At 44.5% G+C, this 23502-nt stretch overlaps 1 protein-coding gene across 1 annotated transcript; it reads right to left on the bottom strand.

Annotated features, from left to right (window-relative positions):
• Positions 1 to 4087: 4087 nt before the first annotated feature.
• COPS3 (COP9 signalosome subunit 3) lies at positions 4088 to 21688 on the bottom strand. Its single transcript, XM_081169635.1, has 12 exons — positions 21531 to 21688; positions 13924 to 14053; positions 13298 to 13410; positions 13153 to 13202; positions 12012 to 12104; positions 10656 to 10835; positions 8470 to 8610; positions 7670 to 7843; positions 7282 to 7368; positions 6320 to 6433; positions 5104 to 5184; positions 4088 to 4394 (listed from the first exon to the last, which is right to left on the bottom strand). Exons 1-12 carry the CDS (start codon positions 21583 to 21585, stop codon positions 4341 to 4343), a joined length of 1272 nt encoding a protein of 423 aa, XP_081025761.1. The 5' UTR covers positions 21586 to 21688; the 3' UTR covers positions 4088 to 4340.
• Between the last annotated feature and the right edge of the window lie 1814 nt (positions 21689 to 23502).

Here is a 23502-nt window from a genome sequence, read left to right as displayed (position 1 = left end):
AAATGAGAAGAAATTTAATGTAAACTGAAGGTGAAACTGTTGTGCAAGGTGCACACTGCAACATTGCTATATATGGCATAGTACATATTGTTAAAACAGCTGCAGATTTTAGCTTCATCCTTTATGAGTCTCTGCAGGTCAGAGGGCAGCTGCGTTTGAGGCAAGCAATCTTCCACTTGATTAAGGATCACAGAACCAAAAGGATTTTCAGATTAAGCTATAGATCACACAGGCCTTTCCCTCCAGTCATTAAAGAAGAGTCCAAGGTTGCCTAAAGCAGCCTTTTCCCAACCTTCCAGATGTTTTAGATCACAAATCCCATCAGCCCCAGCCAGCGCAGGTTGTCTAAATAAACATCTGGAGAGCTCCTACTTGGAAAAGGCTGTTCTATAGATAGTAAGGGGAACTTGGTCCCCTCCAGGTGTGGCAGGACTGCATCTCCCATAATCTTAGCCGTTCTCGGCTGGGGCTGATGGGAACTAGTTTAACATCTGGATAGCCTAAAGAGAACTTAGAAATACACCTCAACCTCTGTTATTGTTCTGTGGGATATCAAGTACGATGACGACTGCCATAGCACAGGAGCAACAGTCGCGAACTATGGAACAATTATGGATGGAAATAAACTGGGAAAGATTTCTTTGGAAAGACAAGCAAATCAATCAACCCACAATTGTAAGGGCTAAAAAAAAAAGGCAGTGTTTTAGATCTAATAAGAATTTCATGCTAATTGCGAATACTGAATTTCATGTTGTGAATCAAGCTGCAAGCCTCTTTGAATCTTACTTTCGCCACGAGCTCAATAGGTTGGCTTAGGAAAATTACCAAATCTCTGCCTCATCCCATCCCAGTCTGCAATGCCAGAATGAGTCTGCCCTACCTTATAATCCTGTTGTGAGGTTTACAACATAGCGCACTTGGAACACTTTGAATATTTTAATAGTGCCATACAAATATTAGCGAAGCATTTTCCACTGAAAGGAAGTCTTTGCTAGTTTGACTGCAAACCATGGCTTACGCAGTACGGTTTCTGCAAACCATCATTTGCAAATTGGGAGCTACCCTTGGGGACCTGCACTCCTTTCCCCCTTGCCTACACTAAATACATGAGCATGCATGTTATAATCATGGTTCCTTTGCAAGCAACTTTTTAGGAGCAGGAATCTGCTTTAGACAGAGGGATCCTGTATCTTGCTGCTGTCTGCTTGGACTGGCAGCAGCTCTCCCAGGCTTGAGGCAGGGAGTCTTTTCCTAGCCGTACCTAGAGATGCCAATGAATGAACCTGGGGCAAACGCTCAGCACAACTTGCAAACCAGTGGTAATGTTGGGGAACCTAGTGATCAATCCTGCATGTGTAATTATAAGTCATGGTTGAAGCTGAAAAGTGGACGGCAAAACTTGCTCCAGCATGAGGTGTGTATACACAACAGGAATCATAGAACCGTAGAGTTCTATGAGAGAATGCAGGAATCTTTTGAAAGAAGACATCCCCAAAGCTGGCTTCTGCTTAGAAAGCCATCGTTTACACAGGGAACCCCGAGCTACAGCTTTATCAAGCTGACTTTGCACATGCAGACTGCATGCAAGTGTCCAATAACTAGAGATTCTTCCCCCAACTCGCAGGCAGACTTCAGGGGCTGCAAGCAAGCGATTCAAAGTAATGCTTGAAGCTGAGCCTCAACATTAGAGCAGAGGCTGCATTGAAGATTTGACCTATCCTGCAAGATGGAAGGGTCACACTACGTAGGGCTCAGTAGCCAAGTATCTACAATTCACGCAGTGGCTTATAGGAACTGAAATTTATTTCCAGCATTGGCAACACAGCACATGCACCAAGGGTGGGCAGATCTACGTGGTCTACTCCAACTGTAGATTCCCTGACACAGCAAAGTGTTCAAAGATTAGGAAGGGTCCGTAGTTAAGGTCACTTAGATCTTGCCCAACATGAGATCCTGTGTGTGGCGTTTCAGTTTAACACACATCCTCTAGACTGCCTAACAGATAAGGACGAAGTTAGCATTCATTAAATCTAGGGTTCCCAGATGTTGTTGGACCACAACTCCCATCATCCCCCAGGCAGATCAGCCAGTATCGTCATCATCATTTAAATTCCTTACCCACCCCTTCGCCAGTAAGTCCCAGGGCAGGTTACAGCCATCTGAAATCAAAATTAAATATTGCTAAAACAGATTGCAATAACAGGAAAGCACACATCGCAGGTGTCAAAGGCCAGGATAAGGAGGAATTCCCAGGAATGATGGGAGTTGTAGTTCAACAGCTGGGGATCCCAGGTTGAAAAACCCTGATCAAAGTGACCTGTTTTAAGTGATCCTGAGAATGTCCTGTTGCATCAGCAGATGAGCTTGCAGGATCGGATCAGGTTTCACCTAGAGCAGAATTCTTCCAGCGCCTTAGCACCCGGTAGCCACTAACAAACATGTCTTCCCATCCCTGATGTAACTCATCTGTTGGGGTACTAGGCTGCTCCCATATCAGTACTGTGATAATCCCACATCTCCAGTTCAAATTGCTGCAAGTGTTGGTACATGCTTACGACGCTAACTAGGGTGGGTTCACTTTAAGGTTAAAATTCTAAATCTCCACTCGTGACACGTGACACTGTGCAAGCCGTCTTGTTTAGGTTTTCAAGCTTGTTCTGTCTTTAGCCCCCAACCCTGATAAAACACCTGCACATCACCAATCTTCAAAATGCTCTGAATTTATCTTTCAAGTTTCTTCGAGTGAGGGGGTCTATACCTATCATTTGAGAACCACCGGCCCACACACTAGGCAGGTGTTAAATTTAAACCAATAGGTACTTTACAGAAGTTACAAAACGATGCGGTTTTTAAAAGCCCCAAAGCAAGTATTAACCACGGCTTCCTTCCAGAGTCCTTGAATTAAATCCCCCACCACCTTAAAAAACAGAACTGTGCAAGAGAACTTCAGAGCAAGCAGAACTTTAAAAATACACATATGCTACAACCTGTATTTTTCATACACATTAAAAACTGCTTGTGAATATAAAACGCCATGCCTGTTTCCTAGCTCTGGTATATAAAGTGCCACAAGAGCTTCTCAAGAGTGCAAAAACAAATAAAAACCAGTGTTTTATATGTTCTACTTTCCAAAACTCATCTACATCCCGTTTCAGGTTTTGCAAAAGACACATGCACAAGCCCCTTTTGAAGATGACTTCAAGAATACTAACTCCCACCCCGTGGTCACAAATCCCTTTCCAGAGCTCACATATGCTCTCAATGCGACAGAAATAAATTAGGATACAGTGGAGCCACACCAGCCATGGAAACGATTCACTCGGACCTTCCATGCCAGAGCGGATCGCAGTGATCAATTCTGAACCACACATGGGCGACTAAATTCCATTGGCTGGACTGATTTCGAATGTGTGGCTTTAAGAAAGATCATTGTTCTTAAGGATGGCGGGATCATTTTGCACTCCTGTACTGTATGTCATTTAAGAGAGATGCCCTAGAATGTACTGGGTGCTGCAGGATCACAACAGCACCTCCTCTCTACCTTTTGATCAAGCCAGGTAGGGCTGGAATAAGCTAGTGGTCGTGATGGGAGAAGCCCAGCTGAGAGGCTGAGAAGGGGATGCAGCAGGTGGAGCCAGTGGCTGCTAGCCAGGCAGAAGTTTCTGTTCATGGCGGGCAGTTCACAGGCTCCCTTATCAAAAGGTCTAGCAATGAGGCCAGCTTCTCTGCTTTAGAAATGGGAGAGGCAGGTACAGTTTGGGAGAATATTCTCCATTCATACCTTGCCAGTCAGATTTGAGGAGTCTTTAATCTAGCAATAGCTACCACCAAGTAAAGGTATGTACCAGTTTAATTAGGTATGGCGGGGGGGGGGGGAAATAAACCATTCCCCCTCCCTTAATAATAAGCTATCCTGCTTATATACAAAGTTCATTCAGAAAGGTTGTATTTCAAACAAATGAGGCAAAAAAAAATTAAAAAATGCTTTTAGACCAACTAGCCCTGTCTTGTTCCCCGAAGAAGCAACATAAAACTTCTTGAATGTCTCATGGAGGAAAAGAAGGGCCATTATGAAAACAAAGCCATGTAAAACAAAAAGTAAATTATTTAATGCAATAACGATGTTAACCTCAAGATAAATCCACAACAGAATGAGATTTTTCCTTGCAGAGAATATTTGGGGAATCACACAGTACTGAGAAGACATCATTTTAATTTTGCTCAATGTCCAGGCGAAACAGTTCCTTTTTTTTTTAACACTCTGATCCTAAAGGTGGTTCTCTTTAGTTTTTTTCTGTTTTTTGTTGCTCTATGACAGAGTAGCAAGTAAAATGTGATTTTCAAGAATAACTGGATGGTTTGCTTCCTGATTCGTCTTCCTGGGAGCCCATACTCTGTCAAGGAAAGGGAAAAGTTGTTAGTACCTACTTCAAAAACACAGGCAATAAGAAAAAGTACAGGCCACATTCGCACCATACATTTAAAGCACTATGATAAAACATTAAACAGTCACAGCTTCCCCCAAAGATCCTGAGTGCTGTAGCAGTTTGTGAAAGATGCTGAGAGTTGTTAGGAGATTCCTGTTACCCTCAGAGAGCTACAATTCCCAGAGTAGTTTAACAATCAACGTCTCTTTCCCTCTTCCCCATGTGATTTTTCTAAACGTTGGAAATTACTCTGAAGCCATTTCTTGGCTTATATTTCAGTCAGGTAAAAAAGAGCTGTAATTTGGGGGTGACAAAGAGAAACGTGTCCTTGTGAATCCAGCAAAATAGGAAACAGCACCGCTAGGACTAATCTGTAAGGTGGTGAGAGGAGGGGTGTGTGGAAATGGCGCAACCCACTGGATAAGCAGCAATGCACTGTGCTTTCTGTTCAAAAAAGGGTGCTTGCTTCCATGCATGCTTAACGTTTGACTTCCAGGCACATAGCTCAGTTGGTTAGAGCGTGGTGCTCATATTGCCAAGGTTGCAGGTTCAATCCCCATATGGGGCAACTGCATATTCCCGCATTGCAGAGGGCTGGACTAGTTGGTCCTCAGCGTCTCTTCCAAGTCTACAATTCTATGAAAAAGGCCAAACAGAGCTGAGTCCTGCCACTTACCTTCTGCACAAACTGAGGGTTCACAGTGATCTCCTGATCCATGGCTTTCAGTCTCTCATCAAGCTCTATACATTTCAGCATCTGGGGAGAGTCAGATTATACAGGACAGTCACAGTTTGTTAGCTTCAGCATCCACATTGAAGCCCTATGGTCAGACGTGTGTCAGAATTCCCAGGCACCACATATATAACCTGCTTGCCAGAATCTTGGAATCCATCCCAGTAACCACTTTGAACTCTTTATCCTCTCCCTTGCCATTTGCTTCAAGACTGCTGCTTTACAGATTTGGGTATCGTTACAAATATGCGTTTGTTGCGAAGAACCCAGGCGTCCGGGGCAGGGCAGCAAGGAAGAAGAGAACATTGAATGCATTTTCACTGGGCCAGTCAAGGTAACCATCAGGAAGTTACCGCTGCCCAAAGCCACAACCAATACTGAAATGCAGCGACCAAGGGAAAGGAAGGAATTTGGCCCATCCCCTCAGCTGTTTCTATGGCAGGAACAGACAGAAGGTGGAAGAGGATCTGTTGAAAGGTGTCTGGGTGGTCTGCAGGAGGGTTCCTTGATGCCCAGTTGTTTTATCGCAGCAATCTGCACCAGGACCCCAGCTACTATCTGGCACTTGGCTCAGTGATTGATTCGCAGCTTAGAGGACTGCCATCTTATGAACACACACCTGGAAGCAAGGCCTATGAAACTCAGGGCGACTTATTGGAGAGTAAACATGCAGAGATTTTTCAGCAGCGCCATTTAAATTAGCTCTCACTCCCTCTTATATCCAAAATACTAGAATCTTGCCTTTCAACTTCATAAGCAGCATCGGTTTAAGTGCCTGCTTTCCATAAATTCACTGCCTGAATTCATCCCAAGGGCTTTAACTGGGAGGCTGGAAGATTCTGGGGGTGGGCTCTGTCCATACAGGAGAAAGAGGAGGGTGGGGACAGAATGAACTATGCTGGTTCAGACTTCCTGGCAGGAGGGCGGACAGGAATGATTTTCAATTATCTCCTGTGAGTTAAATCAGAACACCTCCCAGAAAATTCGAAAGCTGGCACAGCAGTGACTAGAACCAGCTCTGGGTTGTGCTAGGTATCTGCATGCTTTTTTTTTTAGAATTAATAGGGAATTCATAATGTGCCACAGAGCTTGCTGTTCTACTGACTCGTTCTGCTGCTCATGGCAACCATAACCGAGGTGAAAAGGAAGGGTTATTTACCTCCTGATCGATATTGTGAAGCATAGCTGGATTGTTGTACTTTTCAGGGTTGTCATGGAAACATACCATACCATCCTTCTGGTTAATACTTGCAAAGATTTCGCCATCTTCTATCTGAAATAACAAGATTTTAGTGTTTTATGATTTGGGCGCTGTTCCTGTTTCATCATGCCTCTGCCATCCCACCCAGAAGACCCTCCAACTGCTGTATTTCCCGCATCTTAACTGACAGCAGAACCTCCAAGAAAGGAAGTCCTCCCCATCTCATAACCAGGAATGTGTGGTCTCCAAATAATAATAATAATAATAACAATAATAATAATGATAATAAATAATTAAAATTTAAAAAACACCCTTGTTTTGACATGAAGATCAATACGTTTTGATTTGTGCTATCATAATAACTTTGCCTATCCTGGTAAATTAAGTTGTTAGGAATATTCATTATCATCCTATTGTACTGGTTAATGTTGACTACTTGCAATGACCTCTAGTTACTTTTACCCCCTATATATTTTTTTAAATTTTCTGTTTAACTTTTTAGAATATTCATTTAAGCAATCTTAAAATGCCAATGACTTCCCTTCTTCTCTTTGCATGGTTCATTTTGCATGACATAAATCCCTGCATATTTTAGATAAACTAAACCATTCAGTATTCCATTATTACATCCATCAAAACTTATTTACACTGTTGACTTTATCTTAATGCTGCCCACGTTTTCAAATAAGCACAATTCTCCTCCCTATATTCAATAAACATTTTCCAATCTTATTTAAACATATGTTCTTCTTGTTCTCTTACTCTGTATATGTTAGGTCCAGAAGTTGTGCATATTCCATATGATCTCTAGTTTCAATTGTTTGCAATTAGCCTTATCGCTACTGAAAGCAATATATGCAGAAAAGGGACGTTCAACTAAATCCAACTTGACATTTCGTTCAAAAAGCAACATTCCTTACCATATGAAGGACATATTTTTCTGCTTCCTGAGGCCCCGATAGCTGCACTCTACTTGCCATGTCTTGTAACGACAGTGTTAAAAATGTCTGAAATCCAGAAGCAGAGCAGATTCATTAGAGATTTCTGCAAACTCTGACCAACTCCTATGGGACTAGCATCTTGTACAGCACACCCAGGACCACCCCTGAACGCCTGCAAAAGGGCAGAAGCCAGGATAAGCAGAAGCCAGGTGTGTGATGCTGTCGGCAGGTAACATTTTAGACTTTATGAAAGCACCCATGAGAACCAGACAAGCAATTTTGCCAGGTGGCAAAATACCCTCAGTTAAGACACACCTGCATAATGTTCCCAAGGACTCACAAGAATACAGCAGAATGGATGACTCACCTTAGTTAGCCTCTGAATGTTCTTTTTATAGAGAGATGACAAGCACTGCTTCACCAAACCCATATTATTATCCCTGGTGAAGGTCTCGCTGTGCTTATTCACCAGATTCCGTAGCTCCGAGGGCTTATTGGTTGCATACACTTGCGCTAATTCATGGTAGGCGTTGCTAAGGGGCTGTGATGAGAAAGCAAAATAAGACTTTTTCAAATGCAGAGAAGGGCAACTCAAAACACCAATGAGGACCCCCATCAGGAGCTACTGATCTCAAGAGTTGTCTTATCCCAACACAAAGCATTGGTCTCTTTAGTCCAGTACTGCCTGCTCTGGCTGGAAGCAGCTCTCCAAGGGCCCAGGATTTCCCCACCTCTGCTACCCAAAATCATTCTTAGCTGGGGATGCCAGGGATTGAATAGAGGACCTGGACTGCAAAGGTTATGCACCACCACTGAGCAACACCTCTTCTCCTTATAACCTGGAATGAGTCTGCTATTCCCAAAAATCTCCTGTTCTTTTGTTTTTTCCTAAAAGCAGGAGAGAAAACAGACAACTCCAACTGCACAGCTTTGCCCATTCATTTTATTAATTCCAATTATTACTTTTACTAATGCTCAATTTGAAATAGCAAGTTTTGATTTTGATGCCTGTTCCTGTAAAATCCATTTCCTGCTTTAATTTTTTTTCCACTTTTTTTTGCACTGCTATGGCCCAAGAACTACTGCAATTAAAGTTCTCCTCTTCCTCCATCACAGTTTTGCCTTAAAAAATAACAACGCACCAGTACAGGATTTCTGGAGTCTTACCTTAACGAATCTACCCACTATCTGGGAGGTATACTTCGGCAGTTGCTGCACTTTGCCAAGTAGTATCAATGAAACTAGGATATACTTTTTATAGGATTCCAACATAATATGACTGACTGCCATGGCAGGAGTTGTTATAGCCTGTAAAAGAAAAGAAAAAGGAAGGGAGCAAGTGAAAATCACCAGAAACAAACAAACACACAGAGAGAGAGAGAGAGGGGCTCCATTTGCATGCAGTCCTAATCCGTGAGCCATGGTCAAGCAGATTATCCTGTGCACATGCAGCAAAAGCTCTCCCCTGTTGCTCCTTGTGTGCTCCAGTAGAGAAACGAACTTCTGTTTCCTTCCAAACAAACCACAGTCCTAAATCAATGCTTGCTCTTGGGTTGCCAAACATTTTCTCGGAAGAAACAAGGAATGGTATATATGGGAACGGCTTGGTCACTTCCCTTACAATTGTGTCGCTACTCACCCTAATAATAGGGTTGTCAAATTTGCAGATGACACAACTGTGATTGGGCTCATCCCTGAAAGGGAGGGTGAAACGGATTATAGAGATGAGGTGGAGCGGCTGACAGAGTGGTGCAGAGCTAACAATTTGCTCATAAATACAAGGAGCTTGTGGTGGACTTCAGGAGACAGAAGAGCAAAGGTCCAGCCACTTTTGATTGATGGGGTCTGTGTGGAGAGGGTAACAACGTTCAGATTTTTGGGCATTGAATTACAAGAGGATCTGTCCTGGAGTGTCAACACAAAGGGGCTTGTGAAGAAGGCGCAGCAGAGACTGTATTTTTTGAGAATACTAAGGAAAAACCATCTTCCGCAGAAACTGCTGCTTGCCTTCTATCACTGTGCCATTGAGAGCGTGCTCACTTATGGCTTATGTCTGTGGTACGGAAGCTGTACTACCCAGGACAGGATGGGGTTGTGTAGGGTTGTTAAGGCAGCAGAGAGCATTGTTGGCTGCCCACTCTCCACCTTAGAGCAGATTTATGCCACAAGGTGCCATAGGAAGGCACTGGACATAGTAAAAGATCCATCGCATCCTGGTCACTGTCTCTTCGAGCTCTTGCCGTCGGGACAGAGATACAGGTCGATGAAGACAAGAACGAGTCGTCTTAAGAACAGCTTCTTCTCCAGAGCAATCTCGGCCCTGAATGGGAAGCCCGGACTTTGAAAGTCATCTAATCTCCCTTGCTGTATTATACTGTATTATTTAATTAGTGTTTTTATGGAGCAGTCAAGTAATTTCGTTGTCCCCGAAGGGGGGCAATGACAATAAAGATATTATTATTATTATTATTATTATTATTATTATTATTATTATTATTATTATTATTATTATTATTAGTTCCTTCCCTTTTATAGCTGTATACTAGGTGTGGGGAACCTCAGCTGCAGGGGACAAATGCAGCCCCAAAGCCTGTCCATCTGGCCTTTGGAACTCTCCCCCGGACCACGTCCCTGTTTTGCACCCTGGGTGATTTTGCCCAGCTGGGATCCATTCCCTGAACTCTGATCAGGCCTCTTGCTTGACTGGATGGAGGAGAGAGGGGTGTGTGTGCAGAAACAAGCCTATTGTACCCAAGGTAACATTTACATCCATTGTTCCGCCCACTTTTGCCTCTGCCACCACCCACCACTGACCTGTGGCCCTCGCAAGGTCACTCAGAAGGGGATATGCCCTCAGGCTGAAATAGATCCCCCCCCCCACAATACTGTATATCAATCCATTTGTTAGGCAGAAGCGTCAGTTAAAGGGAACACTGTTAGGATATAGTTTCATTCCACCTTAAAAGGGTCAGGCATGACTTTTGTGTATCACATGCCTGTTTACGTCCAGCACAGTCTGCTGGGAACTTCCGTTGCATGTTGCTTTTGCTGGACACGAAGGGAAGCAGACTTGTTTTTTCCTTTGTTCCTGAACTATGCTGAATCACAGCACAGACTTGCTAACGGCCTATACTGTTATGGGTGCGAAGAATTGTCTCCAGGTGAGGATAGGTTTTGTAAGTGGAGGAAGTCTTCTTTTTCATTATTTGCAGGCTCTTGCTGCAACCAGAAATGACTGGGGAAATCTAGTAGCTTCTGATGCGCCTATCAACAGAGCTGTTACAGACTGAAGTTGACCCCTCCTGAGGCACAGAGAGCTCTCCTTCAACACACGGGTGAGGAGGGGAAGTTACCTGCTCATAGAAGTACAGTGCTCTTTCAAAGTTCTTCAGCCCAGTGTATATCATTCCACCATAGTAGTAGTAACATAGAAAGTGCTTTGCATCGTAAGCCCCATTCTCCTTACAAATATCCATCATGTCCACATCTAGATACGGAAGGGCAGGTTTAAAGCATTTTGCTAACAAACAGAGCTGAAACAAAACAGACCAGAGTTACCAAAAAAGCTAACCAACCAGCCACTTTCACACGCTGCCTTTGTTCAAATCCAATCTTTCCTGCTTTAAGAACAGAGCTTTAATCTCAAGTCATGACAAAATGCTAACAGAATTACATTATGAAACCTCATGAGAGAACGAGATGCTGGGAGTCTCAGCCCCGTTGAGTGAAATAACCCTAATAATTTGGACTCCTGAGAAATATGGACCATTACATTGGCAGTCAGGAGAGAGTGAGATTAGGGCAGTGATGGCCAAACTTGGCCCTCCAGCTGTTTTGGGACTACAATTCCCATCATCCCTACCACTGGTCCAGTTAGCTAGGGATGATGGGAGTTGTAGTCCCAAAACAGCTGGAGGGCCAAGTTTGGCCATGACTGGATTAGGGGGTGGTCACAACTGCATTTACAAAACATGCAAATGGCTTCATCAGGATGCTTGAATAACTCTTTCAAAAAACTGGGTTAATGTAGGTTTAGTAGAACTTTTGACTGCCTTCCCACTTTATAAGCCTGCAAGTCCCACTATTATTCATGCCTTTGCTAAAGCACGTTAACTGTTGCACACCGAACCACTCAAGGTTATGCATGTCATACAAAGGTGCGTTAAGCGTTGTTTGTTTCTATTTGGTACTTTTCTGGTTAGGCTTTATGTTTGTTTAAAGCATGGCATTACAGATCCTCTAACAGCTTGTCTCATCTCTGGAGCCAGACTGAAAGAGAAAGGGAACAAGCTTCTCCATCCATTGAAGTGACTTGATGCCAATTCACACACCTACCTGGAGTCGCAAGGCTACTGTCGGCACAAAGTATCTGGAATACCTTATTGCTGTAAGCAACTTTATCTATTCCCGGGGTTGAGTCGAAAGATAAACTGGGAGATGCCATGTCAGTGTTGACCAACTGCCCACAGTGAACAGATAGCTTTGTAAGGAACTCTGCAGTGCTGCAGGAAAAGTCGCCGTGACTCAGAAGTTCTACAGCAGCACAGCAAGCAGCAGACATACTTGATGAGCCTTTACTTTTGTTTCAAGCTATTCACTGGAATATACATGGCTGGAAGGGATCGTGAGGATGTTTTGCTGAAGCTTCCTGCACTGTGAGACCCTTGAAGCAGAACCACTCAGCCTGTTAGTCTTCCGGATTCCCTTACCTGGCAAAGATCTGCATGTATTGAGGTCAGCTGGTTGGTGTTCATCTGCATCTTGTCTATGGCTTGCCTGAGAATGCCAATTCCTCGCAGGGGCTGTAGGAAAGGTAACAGGTCTCTGTTAGGGAAGCCTCCGCAAGGGACCCCAGCGGCAGCACTTATAAACGAAAAGCCACCGACAACTGACTTTAATCTAATACATAACATTTCTCTACCGCTTACATTCAAAAGAAATATTGCAGCAGATCACAAAAGGAAAACAAAGGTTCAAATCATTTAAAACAGAGAAACAAGCATCACTGATAAAAGAGCAAAAGGAAACAGAGTAAATTATCAGGGAGGGCCCGAGAACGAGTCATTTCAGTGGTGGCCCCACTTCTATGGAACACTCTTCCCAGGGAGGCACACCTGGTGCCATCACTAGCAGTTTTTAGGTGGCAGGCGAAAACACTCTCATTCACCCAAGTATTGGATGTTAATTTTAGCAGGGTAGGATGTGTGCGTGTATGTATTTTAGGCTCTTCGATCCTTGGTTCCCCCCCAATAATTTGTACTGGTTTTCCAATATTACCCCAATTATACAAATACCAATTAATTCTGTTTTAATGTTCATTTTTTGTAAGTCACGCTGATTTTCATTTTTGAAAGAAAAGCAACGGTAAATAAATAAAATAAAGTTTTTACTAAATGGCAGAGGCACCAATTCGTTAGTGTCTCCCCCCCCCCCAAAGGAGCAGGGCACCCCAGAGGGTAGGCACTACCATGAAGAAGGCCCCTCTCTCTACTGGTGCCAGATGACACTCAACAGGTTGGAATGCGATCTGCAAGGCCTCCTTTGATGATGCCAGTGATCTACCAGGCCCAGTGATCTAACATGGCAAGGTGGTTCTGCTGTATCCCAGCATTGGAAGGGCTGGGAAACATATTGCCGGTCCCAGGGTCAGCATGAAAATACCTCCTCTAGTATGAAAACAGCAAAGTTATATTGTGCAACATACTCCAAAGAAGTGAACAGAGACATACCAACAGAAAAGAGAAAAGGTTCAGAATTAGTGCATGAGGAAGGGCAAAATTTAGTTGGTCAGAAAACACGTACTAGCCCAGCACCCTAAAGAGAATCTGGAGCATGTTTGGGCTTGTTTACCTGCTTCCGCTCCACAAGGGCATTGGTTAACTGGTGACACAGGCCAGCAACTAGAGACAACGAAACAAGAAAAAGAAAGAGTGAGCAGCCCCGCAAAGGGAACACGTCAACCATAGCAAGATGCAAGGCTGCCGAAGTAACTCACAAGTGTCTGTTGCGTATCGAATGTGTTCCCCATTACAAGTGCTGATAAAAAGCTGGACCTGCGAGAATAACGTTTCGAAGTCAGGGACGCTGGGCATGGAAAACTTCACGAACCTGAAAACGAAGACAGAACCCACATTTTAACAGAAGCTCTCACGTGAAAATGGGCACGGCTCTTAAAAGCTGCCAGAATGCAGAATAGGACTGCTCCAAAGGCAATGAACCATTGCTTCAATCTGCACATTCTAACATTTCTTGCAATGGAAACAGAGTAATCTGCAACCTTCATGAACAAAAATGTAAAAACTCGCATACAGCAAGTCCGTACACCCTTTCAAACCTTCAATGCAAGAAGAAGAAGAAGAAGAGTTTGGATTTGATATCCCGCTTTATTCCTACCCTAGGGAGTCTCAAAGCGGTTCACAATCTCCTTTTCCCTTCCTCCCCCACAACAAACACTCTGTGAGGTGAGTGGGGCTGAGAGACTTCCGAGAAGTGTGACTGGCCCAAGGTCACCCAGCAGCTGCAGGTGGAGGAGCGGAGACACGAACCCGGTTCCCCAGATTACGAGACTACCGCTCTTAACCACTACACCACACAAATTTCAAATGAAGGAAAGTAACTTACAAGACTGCAAGAACCCCTAAGGAGTGTTCTTGAACATCCAGGGCACCGAGCACTGTATCCAGGTGAGAGAGGTTTTTTGCTAGCAGTTCTCCACTTTTGTTGATCAGTTCACAAAGCTGAGTCATTTGCCCTGGAACAAGAAAAAGGGGCTGTTACATTTCAGCTCAATAAAAGTATATAAAGCAAAGGCTCCCTGTCGCACCTTTATGTACCCTCTGAGTTTGCACCAAGTGCAAGGACATAGGAGGCTCCCTTGCACCAAGTCAGACCTTTGGCTCACCTTGGTCAGTACTTCTGACACTGACTGGCAGCATCTCTCCAAGATTTCAGAGAGAAGCCCTGCCCAGTCCTACCTGGGGAAATCAGGGAGTGAACCAGGGACCTTCTGCATGAAATGGAAATATGATCAGCCATGGAAATATGATCAGCACCATTATCTTGGGCAATGAGTGAGAAGACAATGCTTCACATGTATCCTTTCTCCTCCGTGAGCTATACTAGAAGAAGAAGAAGAAGAGTTTGGATTTGATATCCCGCTTTATCACTACCCGAAGGAGTCTCAAAGCGGCTAACATTCTCCTTTCCCTTCCTCCCCCACAACAAACACTCTGTGAGGTGAGTGGGGCTGAGAGACTTCAAAGAAGTGTGACTGGCCCAAGGTCACCCAGCAGCTGCATGTGGAGGAGCGGAGACGCGAACCCGGTTCCCCAGATTACGAGACTACCGCTCTTAACCACTACACCACACTGGAAGGACACACCTATCTTTGAAGCACTGCTGTTACGGTCTAGGAAGAAATGAAAAAAGGGGCAGAGAAGAGAAGGGCATGTGTGTGCTGCAAATGAACCTTAGCTATATTTTGAGCTGAACCTGTTTGCACTGGTTCAGTGGTGAAAAGCCTCTTACGGAAGAAGAGAGATATATTCCAACTCTACAATTCTATGATGGAATACAATGGAATAATGGAAGGCAATGGGTGCCTTCTACAGAGAGAGAGAGAGGTGTTTTAACAGGTGCTGCAGATAAAACTGATTGCCTCCTTTGCTATTATTCTGCAGACACCAGGTGAACCCCTCTACCACTGCCCCCAGCCAAAACTAAATTAGTGCCCCTCCTACTCAACACCATCGACAACACCCATCACAACGCCATACAGAACTTGAGCTCAGAGCTCCGGGTGAGAAAGTGCAAGAGAACGGTGTGCTACAGTCCATCTCCCCACCTTCAGTTCACACGACGCTTGAAAAGCCACTGTCATAAGGTGTGGCAATCACCACTAGCTGGAAGGCAGCTTGGGAAACAAGGATTAGAGTCCAGTGGTTCTCAGCCTTGGGTCCCCAGATGTTTTTGGCCTACAGCTCCCATGATCCCTAGCTCACAGGACCAGTGGTCAGGGATGATGGGAGTTGTAGGCCAAAAACATCTGGGGACCCAAGGTTGAGAAAGGCTGGATTAGACGAATCCACAGAGATGTGGAGGTTCATCAATCACTACTGGCTACAACAGCTGAAGGGAGCATCCATGTTCAGAAATTGTCTACCACAGAATATCAGAAGAGAGCTGTGGTTGGGCGCTGTGGGAAAGAGGTCAATCAAACTGGCCTGTTCTTACATCCACAATCATTTCAGTGAAGGGTCTGTTGCTAATGAACTTCGGCAAACTGTATTTTTAAATTGTCCAGCAAGTTGGAAGCTCCCAAAGTTAAGTGCAGCATGAGAATGCAACAGGGACAGCCAACTTGGTGCCTTCCAGATGATGCGCTGGCTGGGACTGATGGGGTTTGGAGTCCAACAAGATCTGGAGAGCATCATATTAGATATCCCTAGTCTCCAAGCTTTAAATAAGCAAGAGCATGAGTTTGTGGGAGTTTAAGTAGATTCTAATATAATCTGAATTATGCTTCACTTTTGTAGAGGGTTTAATTTTCAGATTAAAAGAGCTGGAATTTGAGGGAAGAAACTGAAAATCCCGAGACACATGAAATACCATGGACAGCACCTCAGCTGAAATCCTCGGCCAGCTAGTGAAAAAATAATTCAAGTCTTTCCTCAAACCTTAGATGAAGCATTTATATACAGCAGGCTGGGCAAAAGCAGATTTGGATTTAGCATCAGATTTCTGGGTGATGTGCAGCAGCCCAGCAAGGGTTTCTGACTGCCAGTCATTTTAACAATGACAACAACTGAAAGCCTCTGTCACTGGCTTCTGAAATGAAGGGAAGTTGGAGTGGGGGATGAGGAGGGGATTTTTATGTGACAAGGTTGACAGCTGGTAACAAAACAAATTATTGGGGTACGCGTGTATTCAAGTGGAGGTCTGTGCACTCAGCTACAGTACTATGCAAAAATCTGGCTCTAGTTAGTGGATCTCAGGGATCTAGGAAAAAATAGATCCTTCAAGCCTGACATTTCCCCCTCCATAATGAAATAAAAAAAATAATGTACGGTACAATGTTGCTTATGTATTTAAATAAAGAAAATGTGAATCCTCCAAGAAAACTGACCTTTAAAAAAAAAGCATGCAAATGCTTTCACACCTGGATTCCTAGGAGTACGAAAAATTTTTTACAGCTCTGAGCACATCTATTGCAGGTACACAAAGCTGTGCTCCAAATTCAAAACTAACGATCACAAATACGAAATATTACTTTGGCTCAGTCAAAAGTGACTAGGAGCAAAATTAGAAAGCATGAGTGCTCGTTATTTTTAAAGAACATAGACAACCTTAAAGGTTCCCTTTGTTCCAATTAACAGTCCCAAACAAGATACATGTTACTGCATGCAGAATCTTTAAGTGGTAGCTGGCGTGGGGTTGAGGGTCCTGCAAGACATATAGGTGTGCTAAAAATTAAAAAACCTACATTAGGTTCTACAGAACACTGTGAAGCTATTCTAATGATTCAAACAGGTCTGACCCCCCCCCCAAAAAAAATTACCATCTCTTCACTAGGACGCTTTTCCCCAACTGCTTTGCAAAGTGAATAGAAGTTATCATTAAACACAATGCATATTTCAGAGACTGGCAAGATTTTTTAAAAATTATGTGTATGCAGAGTATAACCTGAGTTTAAACAATTTTGGGGAGATTAAGCTTAACTTCTACAGTATGCATAAGACACTCAGTGTTTCTCATTCACACATAAGCTTTACTAGTTAGATCAACACTACGAAGCCCTCATCAGCAGAAGAGTCACACGCACAAGATGCCCCATAACCTTCGACTGCAAGGTTTGGGTACAAATCAGAGAACAGAATGGCAGCATAAATTGTATCTTTTTTTGTAAAACATATACTCCTTCCTCTCTGAAAGATGAACCATTATTTAGACTAGTGATGGCTAATTTCTGGCATTCCAAATGCTTCTGGCTACAATTCCCATCATCCCTGACCACTGGGCATGCTGGGAAGGGGCTGATGTGAGTTGAGATTCCACCAACATCTGGAGGGCTGCAGGTTCCCTGCTCTGCACTGCTGTTTAAAAACAACCACACCAGTAAAACATAGCACACAAAACGTTTGAAAGACGTGCTCCCCAACACTTCTCACCCCTCCTCATTTTCCTCCCCAACATGCTGGCACCCCTTTTCCAATTGCCACAAAGTTCAATGCAAAATGTCAGCCTGTGTCTGAAAAGAACTTGCAGGATTATTCACTTCGGATCCCTGATTAACCCTGAAAATCCCCTATAGACATTGAGCCTTTGTTGCTATGCATGTAGCACTGCCCATCTTATCTCTGGAAACCCTGACTTAACAAATGCTGAGAAGATGCAGCAAGATGTTTTGAAGAGTGAGCAAGAACAGAGCTGTGCCGAGTTAGGGCTGGCTTGTTTTGGTAGCATCTATTCCATTCCATTCCTTCCTTCCTTCCTTCCTTCCTTTTATTTGTATGCTGCTTTCCTACAAAAATATGCTCAAAGTGGCTTAACAACACAGAAAACAGGAATACATTTCAAACAAACTATACAAAAATAATTTTATAATAACATAGCAAAACAACAGCAGTAAAAAAAAAGATAGCGAAAATAGCAAGGGAGTGTCACAGTTTCACCTTAGTGCTAGAAACTTCCTTGTCTGCGGACATAAACCTTCAAATAAAACTTAAAGGCTCTCCTGGCAGGGTTTTCCTAATGTTCTGTCAACATGGTATAACTCTGGCAAGATGGCCATTCACTTCTTGCCCCCATTCATTCTTCCCCTTGTGCCTTGAAGCCTTGCTCTGAATGGTTCCATCTCCCCCCTCCCCCCAACAACTTCAAAGCCTTCCTCAAAAGCCATCACCTCAAGGCTTGTAGCTCAGAATCAAACCTAAGGATTAGTAACTACTCGCACTTGCTACCCTCATCTCTCTAGGATTCCTTTTCTACTGTCGAAAAGTAGACTAAGCTCCTTGTTGGCTAGGAATCTGTCCTTTTTAATGTTATTCTTCAAAGCCCCAGTAACAATGGTAGTTATTTATTTGAATCCATTTATTGACACCCCACTCCCCCCCCCCCGCAGGGACTCAAGGTGACATATAGGTGAAAATATGAATAGCTAAAAACATAGGGGAAAAACAATAATTAGTAGTAGTAGTAGTAGTAGTAGTAATTACTGTTAGTAGTAATAGTAGTAGCTGTCACAGCCATCTGGTGCAAGGCACTAAAAGAAAACTTCTCCATGTTTAGGGAAGCTTTTAATGTTTAACAGGCTATTGTATTTTAATATTTTGTTAGAAGCCGCCCAGTGGCTGGGGAAACACAGCCTGGTTGGCAGGGTACAAATGACAAATTATTATTATTATTATTATTATTATTATTATTATTATTATTATTATTATTATTATTATTATTATTTACCTAGTTTTAGCATTTATATCCCTCTTAACCCTCAAGGAGCTCAGGGCTGCAGACATTATCACAGTCTTGTATTTAAGCATTAGCTTGATAACCATCTCCAAAAAGGAATTCCATGCAGATGAATAAGGTGGTTGATGAAGGAAGGATGCAGCGTTCCATTGCTCTTCTGCACCTAAGATATACACCAAGCACCCGGCACAGAAACACAGCAGGCTGCTGCAGAACAGACAGCGCACTCCATCCCTTTTTAGTGATTCCAGCAAGCTGGTAGAAATGTTTTGCAGACGGTAACATTGGTAGGCTTGTTTCAAGGCTGCATTATCATCACGGCTTATTGTCGCAGTAGCATCATAAGAACGTAACACCAAGCAGATTGGAGCAAAGGCGCATCTAGCCCAGCATCCCACAGCGGCCAGCAAGATGGGTTGGTGAGCCTCCACAAAACCCACAAGCAGGACATGAGAAGAACAGAAGGCAAACCGGATGGATCAGGCCAATGGTTTATCTAGTCCAGCATCTTGTTCTCACAGTGGCTGACCTGATGTCCAAGGGAAGCCTGCAAGATGGACATGAATGCAACAGCACTCTCCTGAGCTGCAATTCTCAGCAACTGGTATTTGGAAGTATGACATGTGACAGTGGTAGTACAACACACCCATTGTGGCTAGTAGCCACTGATAGCCTTGTCCTCAATGAATGTGTTTCATCCTCTTTTAAAGTCATCCAAGTTGGGGGCCATCACTGCCTCCTGCAGAAGCAAATTCCAGTTTAACTGCACTGTGTGAAGGAGGACCTTCTTTTATCTGTCCTGAATCTTCCAACATTCAGCTTCGTTAGATGTTCACAAGTTCTTTTTTTTTTAACATACATTTTATTAATCTAGATGTTCACAAGTTCTAGCATTGAGTGACGGAGAAAAACCTCTCTCTTCTCGCTTTCTTGATAAACTACTATGTTACCTCTTGTCTTTGATCTGAACTAAAAAGTCCCAAATGCTGCAACCTTTTCTCATAGGAGAATTGGTGGCCACCACGGCCTCCTGTGGGAACCGATTTCCATAGTTTTAACTAAGTGCTGCGTAAGAAGTCCTTGCTTTTATCTGTTGTGAGGAACAATGGAGGGAGTTGGGTGTGTTTAGCCTGGGTAAGAGGAGACTGAGAGGAGATATGAAAGGCAGCTTCCAGTATCTAAAGAGTTGGGACATGGAAGATAATAAATAATAATAATAATAATAATAATAATAATAATAATAATAATAATAATAATAATAATAATTTATTATTTGTACCCCACCCATCTGGCTGGGTTTCCCCAGCCACTCTGGGTGGCTTCCAACAAAAATTAAAAATACATTAGAATGTCACACATTAAAAACTTCCCTGAACAGAGCTACCTTCAGATGTCTTCTAAATGTCAGGTAGTTGTTCATCTCTTTGACATCTGATGGGAGGGCGTTCCACAGGGCGGGCGCCACTACCGAGAAGGCCCTCTGCCTGGTTCCCTGTAACCTCATTTTTCGCAGTGAGGGAACCGCTAGAAGGCCCTCAGAGCTGGACCTCAGTGTCTGGACAGAATGATGGGGGTGGAGACGCTCTTTCAGGTATACTGGGCCAAGGCCATTTAGGGCTTTAAAGGTCAACATGAACACTTTGAATTGTGTTCGGAAACGTACTGGGAGCCAATGTAGGTCTTTCAGGACCGGTGTTATGTGGTCTTGGCGGCCAAGCTTGGCAAGCTTGTTTTCTCTTGCTCCAGAGCATAAGACCTGAACAAGTGGCTTGAAGATACAAGAAAGGAGATTCTGCCTAAAAATCAGAAAGAACATTCTGACACTAAGAGCTCTTTGGAAGTGGAAGAGACTCCTGCGAGAGGTGGTGGGCCCTTCTTCCTTGGGGGTTTTTAAACAGAGGCTGGATGGCCATCTGTCATGGATGCTTTTGTTGAGATTACTGCATTGCAGGGGGTTGGAATGGATGACCCTCAGGGTCCCTCCCAACTCTGCAATTCTATGCTTCCACCATTCACCAATGTTGGAAGATTTATGTTGGATAAAAGGAGGATCTTCAACCAGCGCATAGTTGAACTGTAACTCGCTCCCACATTGGCAATGACGACCACCAACCTGCATGGCTTTGAAAGACAGAATATACAAAATCACGGAGGACAAGGCTACTCATCTTGGTGGCTAAGCTTTGCCTCCACAGTTGGAGGCAGCAATGCTTCTGAATATCCGTTGCTGGAAAATGCTCCTGTGCTCAGGTCCTGCGTGTTAGTTTCCCCGTAGGCAAATGTTCATTCACTGCGAAAGTAAGATGGGCCACTGGCCTGATCCACAAGGGCTCTTCTCATCTTCTTAGGCTCACTAGTTGTCCACGAGTTCCAGCGCTAACCATCCCTAAACCTCTTCCCCCACCGCCTTTACAACATGCGTCGGATCTGTACCCCCCCCAAAAAAAAAATCCCTTGCACGAGGCAAACGTTAAAGGGGTTAATTCTAAAACGCCCCGCGGGGGACACGCGAAAAGGGGGAGCCGCGCCCGTTCCCTCCCCAGAAGGCAGCCAGGGGGCTTCTTTCCCCGACACCCACCACCACTCAAGGGCGGGATTCGAACCCACGTCCCCCTCCGCCTCCACCTCCCACCAGGCCGCTTTCGCCATTCACGTGCGGGGTTGGGGGCCGAGGAGAGCCGGAGCCGCCCGGCGGGTCCCCGCGCTTGACCCCCCGCCAGCCACCCGGCCTCGCCCCCTCAGCCCGGGTCCCCGGCGGTCACCTTGGGCCGAGAGCTGCCTGACGCTGTTGACGAACTGCTCCAAGGCGGACGCCATCTTGGCGGCTCGCGGGAGGCCGCGGCGGGAGAGCAGCGAGGCGGGGGAGACGGAGCGGGCCCCGCGCCGGGGAAGGAGGGGGCGGGAGGAGGAGAGGAAGTCGCCTCTTCTCCCTCCTGAGGCAGCGTCTCCTCCCGCGCAGGGCCAATCAGACGCCGCTTCGGAGGGCCGCGGGGGCGGAGCTCCCCGGGCGTCATTGCCGGCGCGCGCGCCTAAGCAAGGGCGTTGCCATGGGAACCGCCGCTCCAGGCCCTCAACCCGGAAGCGGCCTTCCCCGGTGTAAACAGAGGCAGCTGCCAACTGCACTCGCGCTCTCGACTCGGTAGCTGCTCCAACTGGACCGGGGAAGGGTGGCTTCTTTAGCCTGGCACCGCAACCCGCCTTGTCTGCTTTCAAATTGTCGTCATGGAGAAGCACCCAGCCCGTAGTAAACTGCCTTAGCTCCCTCCCAGATAATACATTTAGGTGGCCACAATGCCCTCTGCAGCTTTCTACCCTGTCTGGCAGACAAAAACATAGTAAGAATGCAGCGACAACCCAGCCAGGGTGCTAAGGGTCAGGGTGACGTCAGACACGGTGTGATGTCACACAGAGTACTTCACGCAACTCAGAAGCACATTGCATCTTCCGGTTATGGCTGCTTATCACTTCACTGCTAATCACTTCACTATCACATCATCGTATCATCATCATTGTTTTGTTGCTGTTTGGGGGAGTGTAGCACAGTAACATAAGCAAAAAGAACAAAAGATCCTTGTGGTAATCTAAAGATCAACACATTTTAATTTATTTAGGTGCATTTGTACCCTACTCTTGGGCCAAAGAAAGCACAGCCAATTGCATAAAATCAGTTATAAACAAGACAGTCCCTGCCTGCAGCCTTACAACCTAAAAAAAAATTCCACATTACAAAAGGGAAAATGGATAAGGAGGAAAGAGGAAGAAAGCAAACTCGGGCAACCTTTATTAAATAGTAGTTCTCATAATGACTGACTTGCAGAGAAACAGCACAGGGGCAGGAGGTGCCTAATGGCATAAATTTCCATGAACTGGAGAATCCACTTCATCAGATATTTTAGATCAGGCTTCCACAACCTCGGCCCTCCAGAAGTTTTTTTAGACTACAATTCCCATCATCCCTGACCACTGGTCCTGCTAGCTAGGGATCATGGGAGTTGTAGGCCAAAAAAACATCTGGCGGACCGAGGTTGAGGAAGCCTGCTTTAGATAAAGCAGACTCAAATCCACAAAGAGTACACAGAGTTCCTGTTTTCTGCTGAGCATGGCACTTTTGTGTGCCAACTTTCTATTGAGGATTCTAATTTCCTTGCCAATAGGGCAGCAATTATTTGGGAGACACAAAGCAACCCACCTGAGCTCAGAACCAGCTCTTTCAATGCTGCTTCTGGAACCTTCTAAAAATGACATTTGTTTTTGAGAAATGCATTTCAGGCGCCAATGTTATGAGATCCCATTTGAGAGAGAGAAATCAGTTGTTGTGCTGTGAGCAGCACGATACCAGGAAATCCTAAGAAGAGATGAGCTCATCCTTCACTTGATATTCCCAGTGTGGACATCAGGGGCCGATGTATATCCAGTCTGTACCTAATAATGGAACAGCACTTCAGGGTGATTTTTTTTGGCAAAGCTGTATCTCTTTTGCCAGTGACCTCTTCTCACCATCATCTCATGTCTTATGCTCCAGAAAACCATATATGTTCATATGGCGAATAGCTGTTCTGAGTAAACAAAAATAGTGTATTGTAACCCACATATTATAAACAGGTGGTGTAAATGAGGCCTACTTCAATCTGCAGTCTGTTATGCTTCCAGAAACGTTGAGGAGGAAATGGGATTCGCTCAAGAAGCAGCAAGGATCGAGTTCTGGGCTACAGTACAGAATAAGTGTGATAATTA

The sequence above is a fragment of the Podarcis bocagei genome, assembly GCF_964188305.1.
Source record: "Podarcis bocagei genome assembly, chromosome: 14".
Taxonomy (NCBI): domain Eukaryota; kingdom Metazoa; phylum Chordata; class Lepidosauria; order Squamata; family Lacertidae; genus Podarcis; species Podarcis bocagei.
Note: the sequence above shows the minus strand (reverse complement) of the source record. Positions and strands in the feature narration are given on the sequence as shown.